Raw genomic sequence first — 22583 nt, forward strand, 5'->3', positions numbered from 1 at the left:
ATTTATCCAATATAAAATAGTACACAGATATTACTGGACACAATCTAGGCTTCACAGGATGGGGATAGTGGGAAATAATTAATATTGGAAGTGTAATAAAGAGGAGGGCACATATTTACATAAGATTTGAGAATGTCCTTTAGTTCACCCGTTCTGGTATAAAATTCTGGGAATACTTAAAGTGTGGCTGGGGTCTAATTTACCTCTGGAGCCATGACTATGCCTATTGGGAGACAAATTGGTGGTACCCAACATAGCAAGAAATGCATTTATCCTAATTAATATTGGTTGCATTACAGCTGCTAGGATGATTTTATGCAACTGGAAATGCCCCAAAGTCCCAAATCTGAAGGATTGGATTGAGGGGAAGATCGAAATTGCCTCATATGCCAGTATGCTGTGGAGACTGCATAATGAGGGGGAAATTAAAAAATATGAGATCCTTCCTTTTTGAAGCAAAAATGGGGTAAAAGAGAAGGACGGTTCAACAACTGTTTAATTTCCATGTACTTTGATTTTGTTTGCATTCCTTTTATTGTGATGACTGGCTGAATATGTAAAAGTGATTATTAATGGATGTGGTGATGTAGCAAGTTCTGATTGTTGAACAATCGGCTACTAAGTAATTACATTATTTGTAGGGTTGATAATATCAGCTATTAGAGTTAACAGGTAAAGTAAATGTGATTTTAATACATCAAAGCTCTTCCTGAAATAAACAAGCATATTGTTTGTGAATGATAATTGCGTTAAACTGTGCATGACTGACCTCTAGTGGAATGCTGAGGTATTGCAATTAAACAGCAATTCAGACTTGTACATGGTTTTGTACATTTATTGGAACTATAACTCTGCAATACTTCACATTCCTCCATGTCCCTTAGTAAATAAGAAATATATACATTAAAGATATAAGCACAAGGAATGAATTACAGTTAATGTTAGTTAAAGTGAAGTTAATACAAAAAAAAAAAAAACAATGGTTTTATTAAACAAATGGTATATTTTCAAAAACATTGCATCATGAAGAACTGTATATTTCATACATGGGATAAAAAATACAATTCTCAGGTTACCCAAAATGGCAAAAGGGTAACACATTACAATAAGGTTATATTATTTCACATTAGTTAATACAATAGGTAACATGAACTAACAATGAAAATAATCTTACAACATTTATTAATCTTGATAAATGTGAATTTCTACATATTATAATACTCTTTTTTTTTTTTTTTGCATTAAAACTTCTATATGATCAAATTAATGCAACAATGAACAATATTATATTTGTAATTAAAAATTAATAAATGCTGTCAAAAATCCTTGTCATCTTATGATACCGAATGCATGGACTAATGTTAATGAATATAACCTTATTATTAAGTGTTACAGAGAAAAGTAATAAGGTTTTTCCCTACAACTTGGCATTAATGTAGAACACTAAAACATGCTGAATTTTCAACCAACCTCAACTGAAATTAAGCCACAATACTAAAACAGCAAAAAGAAGAAATTCTGGATGGATTATTTTCAAATGTGCTCTCAAATCAATGCATCTACACCTCAGGAAGATTGTGAATAATGCCCTTCTCATCACCTGTTTACTGAATGGATGTGAATGGAGTATTGTGTAAAACACCTTATGTCAGAGGCTTATCTTTAAAAAAATAAATAAAAATAGTACCTGATCATAGTTAAACCAATTATAGTTTACCCTTACATGTTCCATATGGCTTGTTGCCCATTGTGACGTACATAGTAGAAAACATGTAAAGCACCAGGCGCTGTGGTATGAACCTTGTGTATATATGAATATTGGAAGGGCAATGAGATGAGAAGGGATCAAAGGTCATTAGATTAGCAAGAGAAGGTTGATTAGATGTTCAGGGTCCCTCGCTGATAATGGGTAAGGGAACTCATGCAGTTGGGCTGGAGACCTGAAGACTGGGTATAAGAGAGGAGGAATGAAGAGACCTGCCCTCTTCACAGTCTCACCAACAGCAGATCACACTCAGGACTTTAGGTAGGACACAGAACTGGAAAACGGAGAAGTGATCAAATGTTAATTCCACTGGACAGCCATGCTGAAAAACATCTAGTATAAAAGGAACTTTTAGTTGAACTTCAGCTGGACAACATTGTTCGCTTGAGTCTCCAAATCCAGTTATCTCCAAATCTAGATTGGTTCTTGAAGAGTGAAAATGTTGGAGAATTACCTTTTAATATATAGTCAGTCAGCAGAGATGGGACCTTCTCACTGTCTTCCCTCATGGCAAAAAGAACTGAAAAAAAAGAAAGATGCATTAATTAAGTATAAATTGACAGGCACTGTAAATATTTTATTTTTTTCATCTGCATTGGTTATGATTTTGCTTACAGAATCTCTACTTTACAGACATCCCCTACATCCAAGGGTTTCACTTTATGGATAGAACAAGAATCAATACTAATGAAGGTCAGTAGACGTACTTTTTGTGAGCATTTGCAAGTCATCCACAGATGGAGGAGTCCCTTTTTTCTCATATGGTATAACTGTGTTTAGGTACTGTTGACCACACACAAGAAAAAAAAAAAACAGTCAAACACATGTACATTAAAGAATGCATCATGGCCTGAGCAAATATGTCCAGTGCCATGGACTTTCAATTGCTATTACGTAACTAATATTTGCTTTAATATTTATTTATTTATTATATTTCCGTTATATATTTAACATTGATTTTGCTTATTTTTTAACAGACCTTTAATTTGTTTAGTTTTTTTATTTTGTTATGTGAATGTCACATTAAAACTTAATTTAAAACTTTTTACAATGCCTTCAGTATTTATGTATTGGTCTTTTATTTATACATTTTATTTTAGACTTGTCCTAGACCCAGACTTTTAATATGAAACTATAAAAATCCACTATAAAAATACAAATTATTACATATTTAAAACTATTTAATTTTATTTAAACAAATAGTGAAATAAGCATAAACAATTTAGATATTTATTGTGAAAATGATTTCTATAAATTAAAAACAAATATATGACTGTCCCACAGTGTGGCATCCTTTCCAACATACCAAACAAATTTTCCACTAATAAAGTTTTAGCTAACACTTTACAATAAGGTTCCATTTGTTAACATTAGTGTGACACTCTCAGGTCAGTTGAAAGGAAATGAGGAAGCAGGAACCGGCTTGCACTCCTTAAGGTGATTTATTTTGCTGTCCTGTTTCAGCTTAAACATAAAACTCATCAGCTTCACAAACATAAATTCACACTGCAGTCTGTGCAGTCATAAGACTCAGGTCCCTCTGACTGCTCTTTATCTCTCTCCAGCTCTTCACTGTAACACAAAACAGCTGTTAGAGTTCATTTTCCCCAGGTGTCAATCCTTACTGTTCTTCCTCTCCCAGCCTCGCTCTCCACAGACATCGCTCGGCTATGCCCACATCACCACAATTAGTTAGTTCATGTTAACTAATGTTATTATGAACTAACAATGAGCAATACTTTTACAGCATCATAGGTAATGTTAATTAAAACATATGCTAATACATTTTTAAAAATCATTAAATATCAATAGTTTATCAAAAGTTGTATTAGTTAACATTATTTAATGCACTATGAACTCACTTGAACTACAATGTAACAATTGCATTTTTATTAACTAACATTAACTAAGAAACTAAGATGAATAAATGCTGTAAAACACATACATTGTTTAGAGTTTGTTCATGATACCTAATGCTATAACTAATGTTAAAAAATGGAACCTTATTATAAAGTGTTACCAAATGTTTTTCAAAAGTTAACCAAGTTAACTTAAGTGTCAGTGAGAAGAATGCTTGAGATGATAGTATTTTTTTATATTTTTATTTAGGACACGTTAAATATTAGCTATGAAATTAGCCTTTCCCAGGCAAAACAAAGTCTATTAAAAGTGCTATTTTAATCCAGAAACATTGAAAATGTTATTTCCATCACTGTCATTTCATCCGCCACAGATTTCTAGTAAACACAACACAGAATTCGAAATGTGTTGGGAATTACACTGTATTGGGAATTTCATGACTTTCAGAAAACAATTACATAAATCTCCTGTGATGCAAGTACATACAATTTTGGACACTGTTATAAGAAAAATGTAAGAAATTAGTGAGTGTGAAAATTGTTTTAACAAGACTTTTAACTTTCTTTCTAGAAGCCCAAAGTGCTAAAAGAGCCCAAAATTGAAGAAACACCAACAGTAGTTATGGCTTTCAAGAAGTTTTTCATATTTAACCCATTGTCCTGTCGAGACTGGCAATAAAAACGAACATTTCCACAACTAAGATTATATCTGAAAATAAATACAATATATGGTCTGACACAGTACAAATAATATAGGGAGTTTGGTAATGTACAATGGAGGACTATGGAAAACATCAAATCAATTAGATTAGCTCAGCCACTTGACAAGACACGTTGCAAGGTGGTCTTGCATGAGCATAATAAATATAGCCGAACATGAAAGACAGTGTTGTTTGGAGCATTACCTGAAAGACATCTTTCTTACCTGTCTCTCTGTCCCTGAGGTCCCAAATGTCTGTCTGATCCCCGTCTGCAGGATGTTTGACAGACCCTCCATGCTGAAGCGCTGGAGAACATAAAAAAAACCTAATTAAATACCATAGGATCCCCCCCATTCAAACGTTTCATGAGAAACACTGCACAAAGATCTACTATTAACTTGAACAGTGCTTCAGAACCAAATGAGAAATTGAGCATGCATATTAAAAACCCAAGAAAGCATTTAAATGTTAATTATATTATATTGACTTTACAAGTTTAGAATTTGCCATGTAAACTAACCCTAAACAGTATGTACAAAACAACTAAAATTATCAACTAGAAGCAGTACTTAAAACATGGCAAATAAAGCTTCAGTGAGGGTGAGGTAAACCGGCAGTACTTGCATGTAAGTAATCGAATAATGGCTACAGTACTGTAAGAGAGAGCTGCATTGCCTCTGCTCTTCCAGTTAAGTGCTAAGTGCAGAGGAATGGGACGAGATCCATTAACTGCAGACCAAAACATGTCTGTGCATGGAGACTGAATGGCAACCTCTCCAATCAGGAGGCACAGTAATCACCCCCCATGCAGCTACTTACAGTACATTATCGTCATAATGCTCACCTTCACAGGCATGCCTCCAGTCTTCTCGGTGCGAGTAGAGCCTTGCAGGCTCATGGCCTTGTCCTTACGTCTGCGCTTGCTCATGTCCCTTTGTTCTTTCTGCCTGTTCTGGACCTCCATTAGAGCTGTGATGAAGGTGTTCTTCACCTCCTTCTCAAACTCCAGCTCGTCCCGCCGGGCTAGCTGAGTCACTAATTCCTCTGAATACTCACGTATTGCTGACTCCACGCGACACAAGATGTCGAGCAGCGCTGAACTCGGCATGAGCCTCAGACCTGTGTGACAAAGTGCAAAAACATTCAGCTGTGAATTCACTAAACGGTTGCGCGCTTTTGCACGTAGTGTTTCAGTGCAATAAGAACGTTTTATTCACTAGACACCTGGAAAAGAGTTTATCTAGGGTCTTTCTGCGCTGGTATGGCGATGCACAATGCATATTTAAAATAAGTCATTGACATTCTTTTAAACACAAACATGGCTCCATTTATGTAATTTAGGCTTGTTATAGATTACGTTTTATTCACAGACTTGCCAGCCACAATTAATGTTGCACTTTTATTGCCCATGCAAAGCAGACATTTGTGTATATTTTCTAGTGATCTTAGTAACAGTAATTAATCAAATGATGAAGAGTATTATAAAATGGTAAATATCTATTAAACGTGCTGCAGTGCACTTTCCGTTTTTTAAAGAGATTATTCAGATGTCTGGATTGCAGTTGCGGAGCAATGTTTTACAGTTGCATTAAAGTATGCACGAACTAACATTAACGTTGTAGATTCGGCCTACAAGATGGGGAATTGTACTATGCTAATTATGTTTATCGCAGATTTTTTGCAGTGTTTGCGGCATTAGCTGATTTCCTTTAGTAATTCAGGCCTTGGTTTTCGTTTGAGAACGCATCTTTTTCGTTCCGTTTTGGCCTTCCGTCAAGCACTGAAATCAGAGCTTTTTGAAAATGCACTCTAAATTGGATACATTTGAAAATACCGTTTTCGCGTTGTAGTGTGGACTGAGAAAATGTATATATCTGAAAATGATGACGTATTTGTTGTCATGTGATGCAGTCATGTGATCTATCCAACCAAAACAATCAAGATGGCGGCCCGTGTAATAGCGGCGCAAAAACATTCAGCTGTGAATTCACTAAACGGTTGCGCACTTTTGCACGTAGTGTTTCAGTACAATTAAAACGTTTTATTCACTAGACACCTGCAATAGAGTTTATCTAGGCGTTTTCTGCGCTGGTATGGTGATGCACAATGCATATTTAAAATAAGTAATTGTCATTCTTTTAAACAAAAACATGGCTCCATTTGTGGACAGAGAGAGTTTTGAAACGAAAACACTGTTTTCAAATGTATTCGGATTTATGTAGACGTAGCCTCAGAAGCGCAATGCAGACAACGAGTGCAAAACAATTATAACTGAATGAAAATCCCCGGTGTTAAGTAAGTACAAGACAACAATTTGACTTTCCACTTTTGAGTCCCTCAATTGATTCCCTGATTTCCATGGGCTATCAAGGTATTTTCCTTTGCCTATACTGCCTTATAGAGAATAACATCTTTTCAATAACATGATCTGTTTCTTCAATCCCTGAGATGAAGAAATGCTAAAACAACACATTTTAATACAGAAACCTCTTTATGCCCAATTAGACTACACTTCTCTATTCTTGGGGAGACAGAGCATGCCCAGACTAGGTCTGTATGACCTTGATCTGTTAATATGAATTGAGAGATGCTTACCACTGATAATAATAATAAACCCCCAATAATTCAACTACAATTAAAGCAGTGTTCCTTTGATTTTTCCCATTATATTCATTATATTATATTTCCCAAATTTGTGTAGGGTGCAAAGTTCTATAATTCACACTGTGGTTGGCATGGATTTCTATTAGATGTAGGGAATACCTTCATAAGAGCAGTTGTTGTTGGAGGCCTGAGACAGCATGCGGATCTCCTCCAATAGGGAAGGGCTACTTGTAGAGGAGGAAAGCCCAATATCATCCTCCTCCTCTTCCTCTGTCTCTACAGGATCTGGCGAGTTTTCCATCATCTCAGCAATCTCTTCAATCACCTAGTAATGGATTAAAAAACAGATAGGGCCTTTCCAAAACTTTGTATACAAAAATCTCAAATTCAAGGCATTTTAGCCTAAGCAATATATAGAACGATTAATTAAAAGTAATCTCAAAATAGCTCATTTTATTTCAAATATAGCAAAGGCCTGAGGCTAGATTAGTTCAATTGTGAACCTGCTTAAAAGACTCAGAAACCTTATCTGGATTGATTTTTATCATTTAAAATCAAGGTAACCAAAATAAAGCAACATAAAACTTAATACTAACATTAAAAAAACAACAGTTTGAAAAATGCTGGGAAAGTTAAGACTCACCTGATCAGCTGTAATAAGGGGCTCTTCACTCAGACAATTGGCATTTTCATTTTTCTCATTCATCTCCTCCTCCTCTTTTTCATGTATCTTAAAAGCAAAGAAAAGGAAGATAATGAAAAGCTTTGCAATATGTTTACAAGCATCAGCAGTATCGATATGACATGCATTATGAGTAATGGCTCAACAACGTCCCATTATACATATAAGAAATGTGCTGAGGAAAGTGCTTTTAAATATAAGCAATGCCTCTGTGCTTATAGAATGGTTGACAGCCCTTGTGGCATTGTTGTACAGCTAAATCTATTGCATCTTCTACCTCGTCTACTGAACTTCATTGCCTAAACTGGTCAAGGGCTATAATAAGATCGTATTTACATCATTAAGTTGATTATTTACCTAATATGTACCTATTAATTAAATTAGTTGGTAAAGTATTATATAGTAATACTGTACTTTATAATTTACATTTAAAACTAGTATTATATAGTAAATTATTATCTGTCTCCCATGATGTCATAATTTAAAAAATAACAGCTCTGTGTTCTACGCAAGGAATACTTATAGACCAGTCATTGCCAAAACAATTCAGAAATTCTGTCTGCTAGTGTGTCATGTGATAAATGATGACATTTTCAAAGCTTCTGTGTAAAAAAATGTTTATATTGTATCAGCTATGTCTAAACTAAATGTATTTTATGCATAGCTTTTGGTAGTAGTTCTGGCTGAATGCCAGAGAAAGTAGATCCGGTCTGGTTTTTTGGCAGCATGTGACATTTGCAGTCCATTTGGCATTAATATACACACCACACCCTGAACTTAGAGGGTAAAGCTGTACTCCAATAATGCTGCAGTCATTTGCTCCCAGGAAATAGAGGCACTCTCAATACACTTTGCTCTCTGTTCACTTTCGTTCATATGCATTCAAATGTGGTTAAGTAGAAACAAAGTTGCATCTTCCACTGGGTACAATGATTAACAAAGGATCTAAAACAAACATTTTGACTCAATACAAAGAATACAGACTTGAAAAAAGTCTGTTTTTGCATTGTTAGAAAAGTGGAGGAGATCATATATTTTAACATTATTATATATGAATAATTTGTTATGTAATGAAAACAGAGGCCCTTGAATAAGACCGCATATCCTGTTGGTCATATACATTACATGCTCAAAGTATACTATACCACACCTATAAGGTCGAAACATTCTCGCAATGCTTCATGCAACGCCTATAAAGATGGAGAAACAGTTTGAAGACAGTTTTAAACAAGTCATTTAAAGTCAATACATTTTTAGCAACTTGCCAGAGTAATGACACATTCAGGTTAATGGGACAGACTTTTTAAAATAACTATCAACAGGACGCGCATTGGTGTTGGCCAAGCCCTCGCATTTGCAAGTGCGTATTTGCACAAAGTGTATTTCAGCCTTTAGAGGGAGAGAAATTACTTCAAGATTGCTAATTGATTTCCAAATTAATAACTCTCAACTTCATTAATAGCTATGTGTAATACTGTAGCTAATAGCTGAGTACTACAGCAAAAAGTAGTGTTTGAATTTGTTGTTTAGTTGTTACTATCTGTAGTATCCGCTTGTTATTTTACTACTACTCATCCGGCACTAATAAACGCAGTACTCTGCAAGAAATACAAACAACAAATAATCATGTTTACATCATGTCTGAGGAAACATCAAAGCAGAGCAGTGAAATGGTTGTTTACCTCTTGATCTGAGAGATTGCCATTCAGTGTTTCTGAAGTGGGGTCATCCCAGCTGGACGCAGAAGAGGGGATGTAACTGTCAGTCAGAGCATCCCACACGCTACAAAACACATACATGAACATTTATATAAACAATGTTTTAACCAGTGGTGTAGTAGTTTCTGAAGAGGTGGGCACACTGTGAATTTATAAATGTCTACCAATGCATATTAACCAATATGCTACATTGTCTTAAAGATGCTCAATTTAAGTGGCTGCTTACCATGCTCAAATTACAGAGGCAGTGGCAAAGCTTTCATTCTCTTTTCTTTCTTTTCACTTTTCTAGCTATTCTTCTACTGAAATGACTCTTAACACACTTTCTCGGTGCCTCTATCCCACCATCCAGGGAACAAGTGCCCATTCACAAGTGCCCTGATCACAAGCCTATCCACCTCCATTTCAGCACAACAACAACAAACTGGTACCTACTCATTGTCTACTACCCATATGTCATTGTCTGAAGATTTTTCTGTTTCTAGTCTGTAACATTCTAGAGGTGATATTACTGGTGTTTTAGAATATTTACCAACTGCAGGGAAAAACTGAGAATTTGCAGTTTGATTCTCTCGATTCTATCATTTATCAGATGCAAAGTTCTAACGCAGGGACAGATTTTTGTCTATTCTGCACCAAGAACATAAGCCACAGGCATTGAGAAAACATCACAGTGTGAGACGCAGAAAACATGCTAACAAATCATAAATCAACGACTTATTATTTACTGCAGAAACAAAGTGTTTAATGAGCAAGATCCTCACATGCTAGAATTCACAGTTTTTATCTTTCAAAAGGCTGCAAATTGTAAATATGGATCAGATCATTTGAACTTTTCAGCAAATGTATCACTGTGTAAATGAATCATATTTTGTGAAGGAACAGTTATAAATCTTGTTTGAACATTTGACTCCACAATTAGGACAAAATGTTTATTGACTTATTAGGGCTGTCACAATTATGAAATTTGGCTGACGATTAATTGTCAAACGAACAATTGTGATGAATGATTTTGCTTTATACGAATATGACGATTCATTGTCATACAAATCGTAATACTTCTTAAGGTGTGCTAAATGCACGTGCACTTTTAAAAGTCATTTATTCATATTTAACTTGGAATGATGTAATAAAAAATAAAATTGGGATACATGATTTCCTTTTAGGCTTTAAAAACTTGGAAAATATTGCACAGGGGTGGAATGACATGAAAAACATTTTTTTTATTTATTTTTTTATATATTTCCAAATACTGATATTGTGTATCTTTTTTGGTAATTTTTAGTCATTTCATTTTTATTATTTTGGTTATGTATATGATCTTGAATCAACATTATGTAATTTAAATCAACAAGAATGATGTTCTATATTTAGACCAAGGTTTTATTTTTTTTTTGGAAGGCCAGATTTGACAGCAAAGGGAGGGATGGTGACAGGCTGCCAGCACAGACAAGTCAGGACAAACAAAAGCATTGAGGCGTATAGAATTTTGCTGAATAATTCAAGGCCACAGTGTGGACACACACAGATAGACACTGGTGATGGATAAAGGACTGTTTTTGTGTAATTTAATTGGCAGGCCAGTTGGCATGGATGTCAGACATGTCCTCACTTTTGACTGGCCGAAAGACAGCCACTGGATGGAAAAATGGATGGGCGTATTTATCATTAGAGCAACAATATTAATGGAATTTCTGGCATTGTTGGGAGGGATGTGCAAAAACTATTAATTAGGAATATCTACCTATAATCTTGACATTGATGAAAAATCTATTTAAAGAAAAAATAAAAACTAACATTCCAAGTAGTCGCTCAATTAATATGAGGTCATACAATCTGGTTGTAAAATAATTCACAAATTGCAAAATTGTCCTTTCTAATAGTATTTAATGTCAATTACCCATACACTGTATCTGTATTATGTACACCTAAAGGCATCTTAATTGTAAATATTTATGTATAACAGAAACAGATCTTGCTTACTCTTCATCTTGAAGCTGCTCTTCATCTTCCTCGGCATGTGATTGGTTGCGTACAGGTGCCAGACCTTCTGTCTTGGTGTTGTAGTTGTGGAAGCACACGTTCAGCTTCTCGTCAAACTCGTTGACGAGATCCTCCATTGACTTGAAGCTCATCATCTCAGAGAAGTTCTCCAGCTCGGAGAAATCCTCCCGACACAGCGGGGCCAAAGGAATGATTTTGTGAGGTCGGCAGGGAGGCTCTGATTCATACTCCTCCATCTTGCAGGGCCGCAGATCCTCAAATTCCTCATCCAGGCACACCAGAGGGGCCTCCATTCCGATGGCCTCTCGATCGCGCTGTCACGTGAGGGGCGGTGTAGCAACAATCCTGATTAAACAGAAAAATATTGGATCATTGTGAATTATTTTTAATCCGCTTAATGCAGTAGTTAACCCAAAAATGAAAATGTTGTTATCGTTTGCATAAATGTAGGTCTGATCCTAACACAAAGCTATATGGCTTCTGAAAACTTGGAACATAGTGTGTGAGTCAAAAGGAACACTTTTATTATACAATTATTGTGGTTTTCACCCTTTTTTGAAGCTTAAAATGTTATGTCTACATTCATTGTAATTACATTGGAAAAAAGTCCAGCAACAGTCATCAAAATAAAGTCATGGGTTTGGAATGACATGAGGTTGAGTAAAATAATGACAGAATAGATATTTTTGGGTGAACTATTCCTTTAAAAATATAGAACTGTAATTTAAATGTAACTATATAATACTAATGGATTCCTTTGAACCAAGAACATTTTATTATCATTATTTTAGACCCTGAAAAAAATATAGGAAAATATTTTCTTTGTTTAATGTAAAAATGTAATGACAGGCATGCCAAAAGATCAAGTCAGAGGACAGATTAATAAAGAAATAATAATAATAATAATAATAATAATAAAGCATTCTCATGACATCTCATTAAGATAATTCATTTCTCTTTCACTAAACTTGCATGGAACATGACTGCTCCAATGACTGCGTTTTGTTCAGAGTGAAAGTAATTGTCTTTCATTGTATTGGGTTGATTCAGCAAAACCACTGGGATTTTTCCCAATTAACTCAGAGACTGGAGGGTAGCCAAAGTCAAACAGCAGTTATGCTGCTCATAATGATGCTCGATCGAAGTGTGCTCTTAAACAATGAATAAATGTGCATTTTTCCTGCTATCGCTAGATGAAAACCTAAAAGTGTAAAGGCCAGCTCTCCATTTCTTTGTAGAAAATAAAAATACTATACATCAAGTATTGTACATACACTAGTATATCGTTTAAAGTACTGTACATACTGTAGTATGGTTTTTCTTTCCAGAAATATATATTACATATATGCAAAATAGTTCAAGTTCAGTTTGTGTGTAATAATAACGTCTAGCCACCCATTAGTTGTAGTCATGCATCCATTTTTGCTTGTGATCTGACAGTTTCCATGAATGAGCTCCAAAGCTTTATCAGGCTTAACGTCAAGCTAAAAGACTGCGGGATAAAAATCCATTTAAAACAGTCTTGCATAAGCTTTTACTCCAACATTACATTACTCAGCAAACTGCCATAACACTAATGCTACAACACCCCATTACTTTAGCCTAGTGTGTAGATGTTTGTTATCTGTCTAATGACCTTATTCTGTCCCCAATCTATTCATCTTTCCCTGTATTTCTGGGCCTATATGGCTAAACTCAGCTTGAAAAAACCTTAACATAATAAACCAATGATCAAAACATAGAAGTTATTTAAAGGGGTCATGACATGGTTTTTTTTATTGTATTATTATGTTCCCTTAGGTGCAATTATAGTATTAATATATTTTTTTTTAAGAAAAACTTTTAAAATCTAGTGATTTATGACCTTTTCCCACCCTGTTTCTCATCCTCTGATTCAAACAGTCTGTTTTGGGGGCGTTTTCCATTTAAGACTTCAGTGTTAACGCCCACTGTTATGATTGGCTAACGTCAGTGCCTATGTATCAATTATTGACACCCCCAGCCAGAACAATATGCAAGTAAACTAAGTAAAAACACTGTGATTATTCATAATGAATGAAATTGCGCTTTAAAAAGTAGTTTAAAGTTTAAAATAGATTAGGCCTACTTACAGTTTGCGTCGTCGTTGTTCCCAGAATAGTCGGCACGGACTTATCTTTGAGCAACAGTTTTCTGGCAAAGAAAGCATCATATTGAGATTTGTTCTCAAAACAGTCATCCTTAAAATGTACAGAACAAACGCTTAAGTTAACACTGCCGTGACTGGAACGTCCGCAAAAAATAAACTGCATCCATTTTTCCCTGACGTCTGGATCTTTCGGCAGCTTATTCAGAGGTTTTGTTTGACCACAGCCAGGAACAGCACATCTGTGTGGCATCGTAATTTTCCTGTGCACAAGTAGTCTCTGTCAGAGCTCGCTGTCCATCGACTGAACACTTGTGAGGCGCACGGCGATACTGAAATGAGCGTAGTTGTCTTGGCGCTTAAAGCGTAGTTATCTTGTGCTGGAGGCGGTCATATGCAAACGCTGTTACGTCACTTCTAACCGACACGTCACTTCTAACCATGAATCCAGAACGAGCTGTATTTTGAGCTTGATTAAATAAATGATTCGTTTAGAATGGGGAGGACGTCTTAAAATATTAAACTTGCAGGACGTTTTAATGATACAAAGACCTCTTATATACCAAAAGATCAAGGCAAATTTGGTTTCTCATGTCATGACCCCTTTAATGTTAGAGTGATAAACTGCTCTTCTTATTCACACTTCCTGGGGAGGGTTAGAAGCGTTGGGTATGAGTGTAAATAGCGTATTGACCTCAAATCAATCAATAGAACACAAACTGTGGCAATGGAATAAAACACTTTTGCTATTGAGCAACTGATCTGGTGAGGATGATGTAATCCAAATGTGCATTGCAATCTTTATTTATTACCATTCTGATAACTGGCTAAATTAATTCATAAATGCATTGCTCAGAAGGTGAATTTATGCTCCAGAATGAATTTGTGAGCATGCATTATTGGTGCTTGCACTGGATTTTCCCTAATAGTGAAATATGAAGTTGAATACATCCATGTCACAATATGAATGTAACGAGACATGAGGGCAGGAAATATGGCGGATCTCAAAAAGTATGGCTGATAAAATAGCATCAAATATCAGTACTGCCTCGATAACGGCTTAATTTCTTAAAGCCACATCACAAGACATTGTAATTAACAATGCATCAATAATATTTTATTGATTTCCTTAATGAACAATGATGTGTAAATTGTGTAATATTTTACACTACATATTGGCAAGAAATCTCATAATGTCTTCTTCCACAAATAATTACAGAGAAAGGAAGACAGGCTAAACGAGTTGGAGAAACAAGGGATGGATGGAGAATGTAGATCAAGGTTATTCCATTTCCCAATGGGAATAAAGGGAAAACAATGGGGGGATGGAGACAGAGTGATGGAGGAAGGAGAGGGAGGAAAAAATTACCTGCAGAAGAATCTCTCCTGGGTAGACAGAGCCCCTCCTATAACGATCCTGCTGAGAGCAAAATCACCATCAGCAAATCCTGATTATGATAAAATGACAGCAGACACATTTATTCCCATCACACCCTCATAAACAAACACACAGGTTCTGAGTTGTAATGGCCGCTCAGTATCCTGATCCAGTCCACAGTGTCTTGTCTAAGCCAGCAGCGTCTGCGAGTGTTGTTTTCTGATCATTAAGCACAAGCCGTCCTCTCTTTGTCCACTGAGCCTGCGCATTGCTACGGCAACTGACGGAATCATCCTCCTCCTCTCTGGCCCTCCCCCTTCTGCTTCTCTCCTCATGCACCTCACTCTCTCTCTTTGTCTCCGCCCCCACACCACCCCTCCCCTCTCCTCTCCCTTTCTCTTCATCTTCCATAAGCCAAATCCCTACATATTCATGATGAAGGCAAATAACACTGAGAGGTAATGGAGAGAAGCTGCGGTGGGTCTTTATTCACACCTTGCACTCTCTTGTCATAGGCCACATCAGGGGTCTCATGGCAGGATGCCAGTGCCCCCCTCTCGTTACCCCTAAATGCACACTCAAGGGATTTTCAACGAGAAAGCCTGAGCTTACAGCTTGTACGTCAGCTCCTTACTGTCAGTCATTCCTATTAAAATTGTCACTACTTATGTGCCAAGTTTATATACCAAATAATTTCACAAACAGTTCAGCACTGCACATGCATGGATGCTAATTTAGAAAAGAACACTGTAGCATGTTAAGCGAGTTCCTAAATTCTAAGACCAATGTCAAAAAGGCTTCTATTTTGCATTTGTTTTTTCATTACAAATGATATTGCCGGAGTGAAAAGATAAATCGAATAATTAATCTGAATTTCAGATTTTTAAAATTTGTTTTTAGTATTTTGCAATGTCTCCATTTTGCTTTAACGACAGCTTGAGCTGGCATGGACTCCACAATGTTGTGCAAAGCCCTGATGGTCCATGTTTTCCCAGCATGATTTGAGAATTTTCCAAAGAGCATCTCGAGTGCTTACATGGAAGCAAGCAAATCTGACCTTTCATTTAAAGGAGTTAACATGGTCAGTGTCACAAATGTGCTTATTTGATTAGCAGTGTTGGGAGTAATCTAATTAAAAAGTAATTAATTACTGTAATCTAACTGTTTTTTGTACAGGAAAGTAGTGTAGTGGATTACATTCCAAATTCGTGTAATCACATTACAGTTACTGATTTTAAATAAAGTTACTTTACATATGTTACATATTTTTCTAAAATTATTTATGTAGAATATGTTTAAAACTTACACAAGTCAATGAACATTATACAGGTGAAACTCAAAAAATTTGAATATTGTGCAAAACTTCATTAATTTCAGTAATTCAACTTAAAAGGTGAAACTAATATATTCTATAGACTCATTACAAGCAAAGTAAGATATTTCAAGCCTTTATTTGATATAATTTTGATGATTATGGCTTACAGCTTATGAAAACCCCAAATTCAGAATCTCAGAAAATTAGAATATTGTGAAAAGGTTCAGTATTGTAGGCTCAAAATGTCACACTCTAATCAGCTAAACACCTGCAAAGGGTTCCTGAGCCTTTAAATGGTCTCTCAGTCTGGTTCAGTTGAATTCACAATCATGGGGAAGACTGCTGACCTGACAGTTGTGCAGAAAACTATCATTGACACCCTCCACAAGGAGGGAAAGCCTCAAAAGGTAATTGCAAAAGACGTTGGATGTTCTCAAAGTGCTGTATCAAAGCACATTAATAGAAAGTTAAGTGGAAGGGAAAAGTGTGGAAGAAAAAGGTGCACAAGCAGCAGGGATGACCGTAGCCTGGAGAGGATTGTCAGGAAAAGGCCATTCAAATGTGTGGGGGAGCTTCACAAGGAGTGGACTGAGGCTGGAGTTACTGCATCAAGAGCCACCACACACAGACGGGTCCTGGACATGGGCTTCAAATGTCAGACGTCTTACCTGGGCTAAAGAAAAAAGAACTGGTCTGTTGCTCAGTGGTCCAAAGTCCTCTTTTCTGATGAGAGCAAATTTTGCATCTCATTTGGAAACCAAGGTCCCAGAGTCTGGAGGAAGAATGGAGAGGCACACAATCCAAGATGCTTGAAGTCCAGTGTGAAGTTTCCACAGTCTGTGTTGGTTTGGGGAGCCATGTCATCGGCTGGTGTTGGTCCACTGTGCTTTATTAAGTCCAGAGTCAACGCAGCCGTCTACCGGGACATTTTAGAGCACTTCATGCTTCCTTCAGCAGACAAGCTTTATGGAGATGCTGACTTCATTTTCCAGCAGGACTTGGCACCTGCCCACACTGCCAAAAGTACCAAAACCTGGTTCAATGACCATGGTATTACTGTGCTTGATTGGCCAGCAAACTCGCCTGACCTGAACCCCATAGAGAATCTATGGGGCATTGCCAAGAGAAAGATGAGAGACATGAGACCAAACAATGCAGAAGAGCTGAAGGCCGCTATTGAAGCATCTTGGTCTTCCATAACACCTCAGCAGTGCCACAGGCTGATAGCATCCATGCCACGCCACATTGAGGCAGTAATTAATGCAAAAGGGGCCCAAACCAAGTACTGAGTACATATGCATGATTATACTTTTCAGAGGGCCGACATTTCTGTATTTAAAATCCTTTTTTTTTTATTGATTTCATGTAATATTCAAATTTTCTGAGATTCTGAATTTGGGGTTTTCATAAGCTGTAAGCCATAATCATCAAAATTATATCAAATAAAGGCTTGAAATATCTTACTTTGCTTGTAATGAGTCTATATAATATATTAGTTTCACCTTTTAAGTTGAATTACTGAAATTAATGAACTTTTGCACGATATTCTAATTTTTCGAGTTTCACCTGTATATAGTGAATAATGAACATAGTCAATTAATTATTTTGAATTGTTGAAATGTAGAGAGGAAAAACAAAAACAAAAGGTTTTCTATAGAAATTGATTTAGAATGTAACTTAGAAATAATTAGTAATGTGATTACTTTCCCAGTTAAGTAATCAGTGAAATCAAAAATCTGATTAAAATTAAGTTTAGTCATTTCTATTTTTTTGTGATTTGTTTTTACTTACCCAACACTGATGATTAGTGCATTTGGAATAGTGCAGAATTAAAAGTATTTCTTACAAATTTTACCCATTTCTTTGTTTTAAACTCCAATGTTAAAATTTGATTCTGAATCAAAGATTTTCAATGTGGTCATAGATGTTTGGACCCCACTGTTCCAGTATCATCTATCACTTTCAGCAAGCTTTGTCTAAGCCATATAGTGAGTCAGAAAGGCAGAGGAGAATGCAGTCAGTGACAAAGGCCGTGGCTTATAGGAACTGATGAGGCATAAAGAGCACTGTCTGTTTTGTTTGGTCATAGTATTGCCAAGTACAGCCCCTAACGTCACATACACACACCTCCGGGTGTAACGCCACTGGCCTTAATCCTTTACGGGTCTTAATCTGCCCCTCAGACTTTAAAAAGCCCTACACATTCACATGTACAGATATAGACACCATTCTCAGTCATACACATGCATTCAAGCTGCTCACAATTGGCTCCTCATTTTCCAAGGACTGGCATCTGATTTTGTGGATTACAGACAATGCTTTCTCAGTTTTTAGCTGATAACAGCGGGAAAAATAGGAGTGTGGCACACGCTGCATTAATTGTGCTTAAACATCACAGGATGTTCAGTCCTTATATAGCAAAGCTTCCTCTCTGTGCAGCCAGCTTTACTCAGAAATGTGTTTAATTTGAGGTGCAATGCGCTTTTTTAAGCAAATTCAGCATGCAGCGTGACCAAAATAAAATGCAAATGTACTTTGGTGATTTTCAAGAAGCTTAAATGCCCTGTTTTCATTTTACTCCAAATTAAAAAGAATTGTTTAATGCATATAGAAAATGAAGCCTAGTTTAGGGCCATTTAGATTTTTTTCACATTTATATATTCATATATTCATTTATTTTTCATATTCAATGCAATTATGTACATTTCACTGCCCATTTCACATTACAACGATGCAAAAAGTGATGGTCATTTTTATATTCTCATTATTCAAAATGAAAAAAAAAAAAGTGTTTAAATAGTAAAGTATTTATACATGATTGTAGCTCTCCCTTGGTACTGTATTCTAATCTTTGCTAATTTTATTTGTAAAAATCATTGTACAACAGCATCTTTTTTACTGTAATACAGTAATATGTAACAGTAACAAAATATGACCATGACAGGTTTATTGAGGATTACTTGAACGCACTATTGCTATAATGGCTACTCTAGCAGGATTGAATTTAAATTGGACTATACCAATGACAATACCACTTTCAATCATAATTCTGTATTATATTCTACTATAATATGTAATATTTTATAGAGTTTGGTATCTTTGTTGGCTGTATACAGTATGCATGTAAGAGACTGTCCTGTTTAATTGGCTTCAAACGATGTGTCCATTAGTGGTTAATGTGATGGATGAGACAGTACAAAGTAACAGTAGTGGGTCTTTCTGGGGAGAAATATTCTGCAAAGCTCAAAGACAAATATGACATCATCTCCCTTGGGAGTGTCAATCTTTCTACTAATGTATTCAAAATGTACAAAAAGTGTTAAATCATTAATCAAAATGTTTTTATTATCAACGTTAGATGCATTTTTTCAATAGGGTATTTCAAAGGCCCTTCTACACTAACCAAGCAAATAGAGATGGTGTTTAAATAAAATAACTTTTATAAAGACAGCTGCCATCTAATTTTATTTGAAAATGTATATATTACAGATTAACTACCCTTTTTCATTTAATTAACTGCAGTAAAACATGGAGAAAATAATAATAATAAATAAATAACGCTAGAATGACATGATTTCTTTCTGTGCAACACTCCCCCCTCCTTCTGCAGCTCTGCTCTTACAGACGCAACTCTCCACCACAATACAGTCAAAAGACTCAGAATGACGAAGGACCCATTGCCATGGTAACGGGGTTGCGCAGCTGAGCAATGCACTTGGAGGGGTTGCCGTGGTTATTGGTGAAAGATTGGAACTGGCCCACTAGCTCCACGCCTCTGCAATAATAGCTTTGAATAATGGGGCGGCTGAATTTACAGAACTAAAATATTGCTACTGTCATTTATATTTATGCTATTATGTACCAAGTGCAGCTTCACCTTTATTGTAAGACAGGAGTTTTTCCTTGCCATTGTTAACCCTATATCCAGGGGGATACAAACATTTAACTGGCTGGGAAGAGGAGCAATGAGTGATTCTGTCAAATTTTTGTGAAGTATATTGGTTCCTGCAAATACTGAGAACACTGTAAAAAAACAAATTCTGTTGTTTTTAACAACATAAATAATCAAAACTGGCAGCTGTGATTGCCAGAATAATTATGTAAAGAATACAGTAAAAATGTAAACAACTTTATAGAACAACCTGTTAATTTTACAGTTAAAACTGTTGTAAGTTACATGATGTCACTATAAAATAAAATAAAAATTTTAAAATGTAATTTTATAGTAAATAAATCTTAATAAACATAACATTAACCTTCTGAGACTGTTAAATCTGCTTTTTATTTTATAAGGTATTGATAATCTTTGTAAAACTAACAGAAGAGTACATGATGACATGGAGCTGACCAATAGTGGCTCTTCTAGGAGCACTGTCCAATACACATGGAAAGACAGTGCTCAGTGTCACTCACACAAATAATAAACACCATCAGGGTAACACATGTGAAATTTAAATAATATAATAAACATTAAATAAACTACATCATATATAACACAGAACACCCCAATTTGCATAACTGATATTAAAAATAAGAAGAAACATAACTATTCCTATAAAATATAATGAAATACAATGGGTCATGCAGGGAATTGTGGGAAATTACAGACATTTTTTACAGTGTATATAAAGTCTGGCATCAACTCACAATCTTTATTTAAAAGCAAAAATCTAAGAAGTTTGCTAACCTTGAGGCGAATGCTCCTATCTTTTCAATGTTATTTTCATGATGAAATTAAAATTTAATTGAAGTGCAAGTTATATAAAGAAAAGTTAATCATAATAGTAATAATAGAAAAAATCATCCATAATCTGTTGCTTATTGTTCTAGAAATCAGATGGAATTTTGACAAAAACAAGGAACAAAAAATGGCCTCCCTTAGGATTTTACAGTATGTCTGCTGTATACTGCTGCGGCTACTCTTCACATTGTGTGACAGATTCAGTTCAGGATTTGAAAACAAATGCTTCTTATTTCTCCTTGCAGGCCTAGTGGAAGAGTTCTCTTTACTTGAGCTGTGATCAATACTCATCCAGCTTTCTCTTCTGATCTTTAGAATTCACTTGGAAAATACAGCTGTCAGCACCACGGCCAGATGATCAATACAGACAATCTCCTCAGCCAATGAATGAAAACTAATTGGCTGGAGTATCTGCCTTAATACAAATAGAACACATTATATAGCTTTATACTCAGGGTTGGGGAGTAACAGAAAACATATAATGGGATTATGTATTTAAAATACTAATAATAAGTAACTGTATTCCACTACAGTTACAATTTATATAATTGGAAATAGAATACAGTTACATACAAAAAGTATTTTGATTACTGAAGAGATTACTTTGCATTTTACTGTCATTTGTTTCATTTAATATTTAGTCCTTTCAGATGGAATACATATAAATGATGTGATCCAAAGTGCATCTGAACAGCGGTGAAACACTTTCTTATGATGTGTTACATTCATACTAGCAGACAGAGAAGTAAGTTTGAAGTAAGTTTGGAGCAGAAGAAATAAAAATAAACCTTTGTATAATGTCAGCTTTATGCTAAGCTAAAATGCTATTTCTAGCCATTTTACATACACGTTACCAGGCATGATCATATATTTTTATCAAGAAAATTCACGATGGATCATCTTTTTTTTTTTCTAGTAAGACCTTTGATATTAGGGCAAAAATCATATTCTTGATTATCATTTTTTTTTATTGTTTTCCTGTAAAAATACCTACAAATTTGACATCTTGTTTTAGAAACAACACTGCATAAGATATTTAGGTTTTTCAGAGAATGTATTTTTAACATGTGTATTTTGTCTTACTGTACTGGTAGAGTTTTTATAGTCAAAAGATGTAAAAAAATCTACCAGTGCTGAAGAAGTAATCCAAAGTATTTAGAATATGTAACTGACCTTGAGTAATTTAACAGAATACATTAAAAATTACATTTTACAGCATATATTGTGTAATCTGTAGTGGAATACATTTAAAAAGTAACTCTCCCAACCCTGTTTATACTTGGATGACTCTAGAAAATAGCTTATGATTGAATAAAAACATCTCTTTGCAACGTACAACAACAGCAGAGTATTTACAAGCTGCTTAATAAATTAATTATGTTAAGTATCCTGCATATCGTTCATTAGTATATGTTAGTACTTACAAATGTACATTGTTCCTATTTAATAACTTTCCATACTACTTTAGTAATATATTGTTTGTTGCTGACTATTCAAATGAGGGTTGTCTGCCCTCTAGTGTTTATGAAGAAGCACTGCATAATGAGTGTCCTGATGCGTTTACCAGTTTGTAATCCTTTAGCAGCCTTTTTCAGCATTAAATCACCAAATTGACTGCAAAAAGACTCAGGGGAATGATATTATCTTACAAACTTCATTTGTCAACTTCAGCACCGCTTCTAAATCTTTTT

General features: G+C 35.4%; 1 protein-coding gene across 2 annotated transcripts; it reads right to left on the reverse strand.

The window, feature by feature from the left end:
- Nucleotides 1–825: 825 nt before the first annotated feature.
- Nucleotides 826–15110, reverse strand: fez1 (fasciculation and elongation protein zeta 1 (zygin I)). 2 transcript variants are annotated; one of them, XM_052115458.1, is made up of 11 exons: nucleotides 14970–15110; nucleotides 14828–14875; nucleotides 11313–11678; nucleotides 9294–9393; nucleotides 7573–7659; nucleotides 7089–7254; nucleotides 5170–5444; nucleotides 4550–4630; nucleotides 2473–2548; nucleotides 2220–2285; nucleotides 826–2039 (listed from the first exon to the last, which is right to left on the reverse strand). In XM_052115458.1, exons 3-11 carry the CDS (start codon nucleotides 11624–11626, stop codon nucleotides 2023–2025), a joined length of 1182 nt encoding a protein of 393 aa, XP_051971418.1. In that variant the 5' UTR covers nucleotides 11627–11678; nucleotides 14828–14875; nucleotides 14970–15110; the 3' UTR covers nucleotides 826–2022. The 2 variants fall into 2 exon arrangements, with proteins under 2 accessions (XP_051971418.1, XP_051971417.1); XM_052115457.1 differs by having other exon boundaries at nucleotides 14828–15092.
- Between the last annotated feature and the right edge of the window lie 7473 nt (nucleotides 15111–22583).

The sequence above is a fragment of the Xyrauchen texanus genome, chromosome 43 (genome assembly GCF_025860055.1).
Source record: "Xyrauchen texanus isolate HMW12.3.18 chromosome 43, RBS_HiC_50CHRs, whole genome shotgun sequence".
In the NCBI taxonomy this organism is placed as follows: Eukaryota; Metazoa; Chordata; class Actinopteri; order Cypriniformes; family Catostomidae; genus Xyrauchen; species Xyrauchen texanus.